The following is a 1,417-nucleotide window of genomic DNA, read 5'->3' as shown; positions in this document are numbered from 1 at the left end:
TCTGATTCCAGCCTTAGGCCTGTTCTTTTTGGCTGAACTTTTGCACCAATTCATCTTTCTTCCTCTTCTTTTCTCCTGAAGAAGAAAGGAAGAAAGATGAACTGGTGCAAAAGTTCAGCCGAAAAGAACAGGCCTATTGGATCCACGAACAGCGTTGGCATCCATAGCGCGAATAGTGTTTCCCCGAACGCATCCACAATCGACCCCCAGTTCAGAACTTGGGATGGTAAAAGAACAGACCTGCTTACACGCGCGCGATTCTCTGTCACTTTCTGATCAACGATGAACATTGCGAATTACTGCTTTTAAGAGGTTAACTCCAATTTTCCCGCGAATTATTGGAAAGATTAGATTAGGTTAGGTTAAGTTCGGCTTTGAAAAGCAGACGACGGGCTTCACGTATACCAACATATACCTACTTATGTAATGTATGGTAATGCAGACGGAGCGATACAGAGCACGTGCTTTCTCGTCGGCTTGCATCATTTATGTCGTTTCATCATGAACGGTACAAGTTTTAGCAGCATACATGATCTAAAATATTCAGTATCCGATAGTAATTGTTGTGTTGATCAATGATTGCGCGAATACTTTTTCTGCCGAAAGATCTGGCGCGCGATACGAGGTAGTCTTTTGATCAGAGGCCACTTTTCCTACTTATCAGCTCGATGACGTTTCTTGAAATCTCATTAATCGGACCCAACGTCGAGACGGAGCATAACGTGGTGAGGAAATGCTTCACGAGCAAGAAAAGTCCGCAACGAATCTCTCGAAGAGAGATGTCTTGCTTACATCGTTTATCGTAAGTGTCGTTTTGTCCGGCGATGGTTGCCGGTTAATGATTATTAAACTTATTATATGCGAGTTATCTAGCTTTTTCAAATCTGACACGTACACTTGTTATCTTTTTTAACCTGTTTTTTTTGTGATTTTTTTAATAGTTCATATTTATATAAACATGTTCCGTTCATAATTCACGACCGACTAATTTATAGCTCGATGTTTTCCTCATTAATCTCACTTTGATTATTTATCAGGTGTTAAATTTTACTAATTTATCCCACATCTACTGTTACTTACAAATTGATTTTCATAAATGATTGTAAATTGTCGCGTTTTATTTTCGTATAAATTATTTCTATGTCATCAATAAATTGCTTGTTATTAATATCTCGCATATAAAAAACTAATCGGCATATTGAGATTAATAAATTATTTTAAGGTAAATATCCCAGTAGCTGGACGTTTAAGCGTTAGGTTCTCATAAATAATACAATTTATAATATCAAAAAGATTTTTAATATAAATATTTGTATTCATTTGAAAACTCAAGACTTCCTTAAACAAGGAAAAATTATTTGCACCCACTTATAGCAATTATTAATTAAAATATTTAAATAAATAATAGAATGCATCA

General features: G+C 35.9%; 1 protein-coding gene across 2 annotated transcripts in view; it reads left to right on the top strand.

The window, feature by feature from the left end:
• The first annotated feature begins 368 nt into the window (after positions 1-368).
• The window catches only part of LOC108730966 (S-adenosylmethionine mitochondrial carrier protein), a 3,226-nt gene continuing 2,177 nt past the window's right edge, over positions 369-1,417 (top strand). The window contains exons 1-2 of one of the 2 annotated variants that reach the window (XM_018460972.1): positions 370-508; positions 607-802. In XM_018460972.1, coding sequence (XP_018316474.1) covers positions 734-802 — 69 coding nt within the window. In that variant the 5' untranslated portion in view covers positions 370-508; positions 607-733. Of the gene's footprint in view, positions 803-1,417 lie in introns of both variants that reach the window. The other variant, XM_018460973.1, reaches the window with a different exon arrangement.

This window comes from Mycetomoellerius zeteki, unplaced genomic scaffold (assembly GCF_001594055.1).
Source record: "Mycetomoellerius zeteki isolate Tzet28-1 unplaced genomic scaffold, Tzet1.0 scaffold98, whole genome shotgun sequence".
NCBI lineage: Eukaryota > Metazoa > Arthropoda > Insecta > Hymenoptera > Formicidae > Mycetomoellerius > Mycetomoellerius zeteki.
This window is presented reverse-complemented; position numbering and strand designations above follow the sequence as displayed.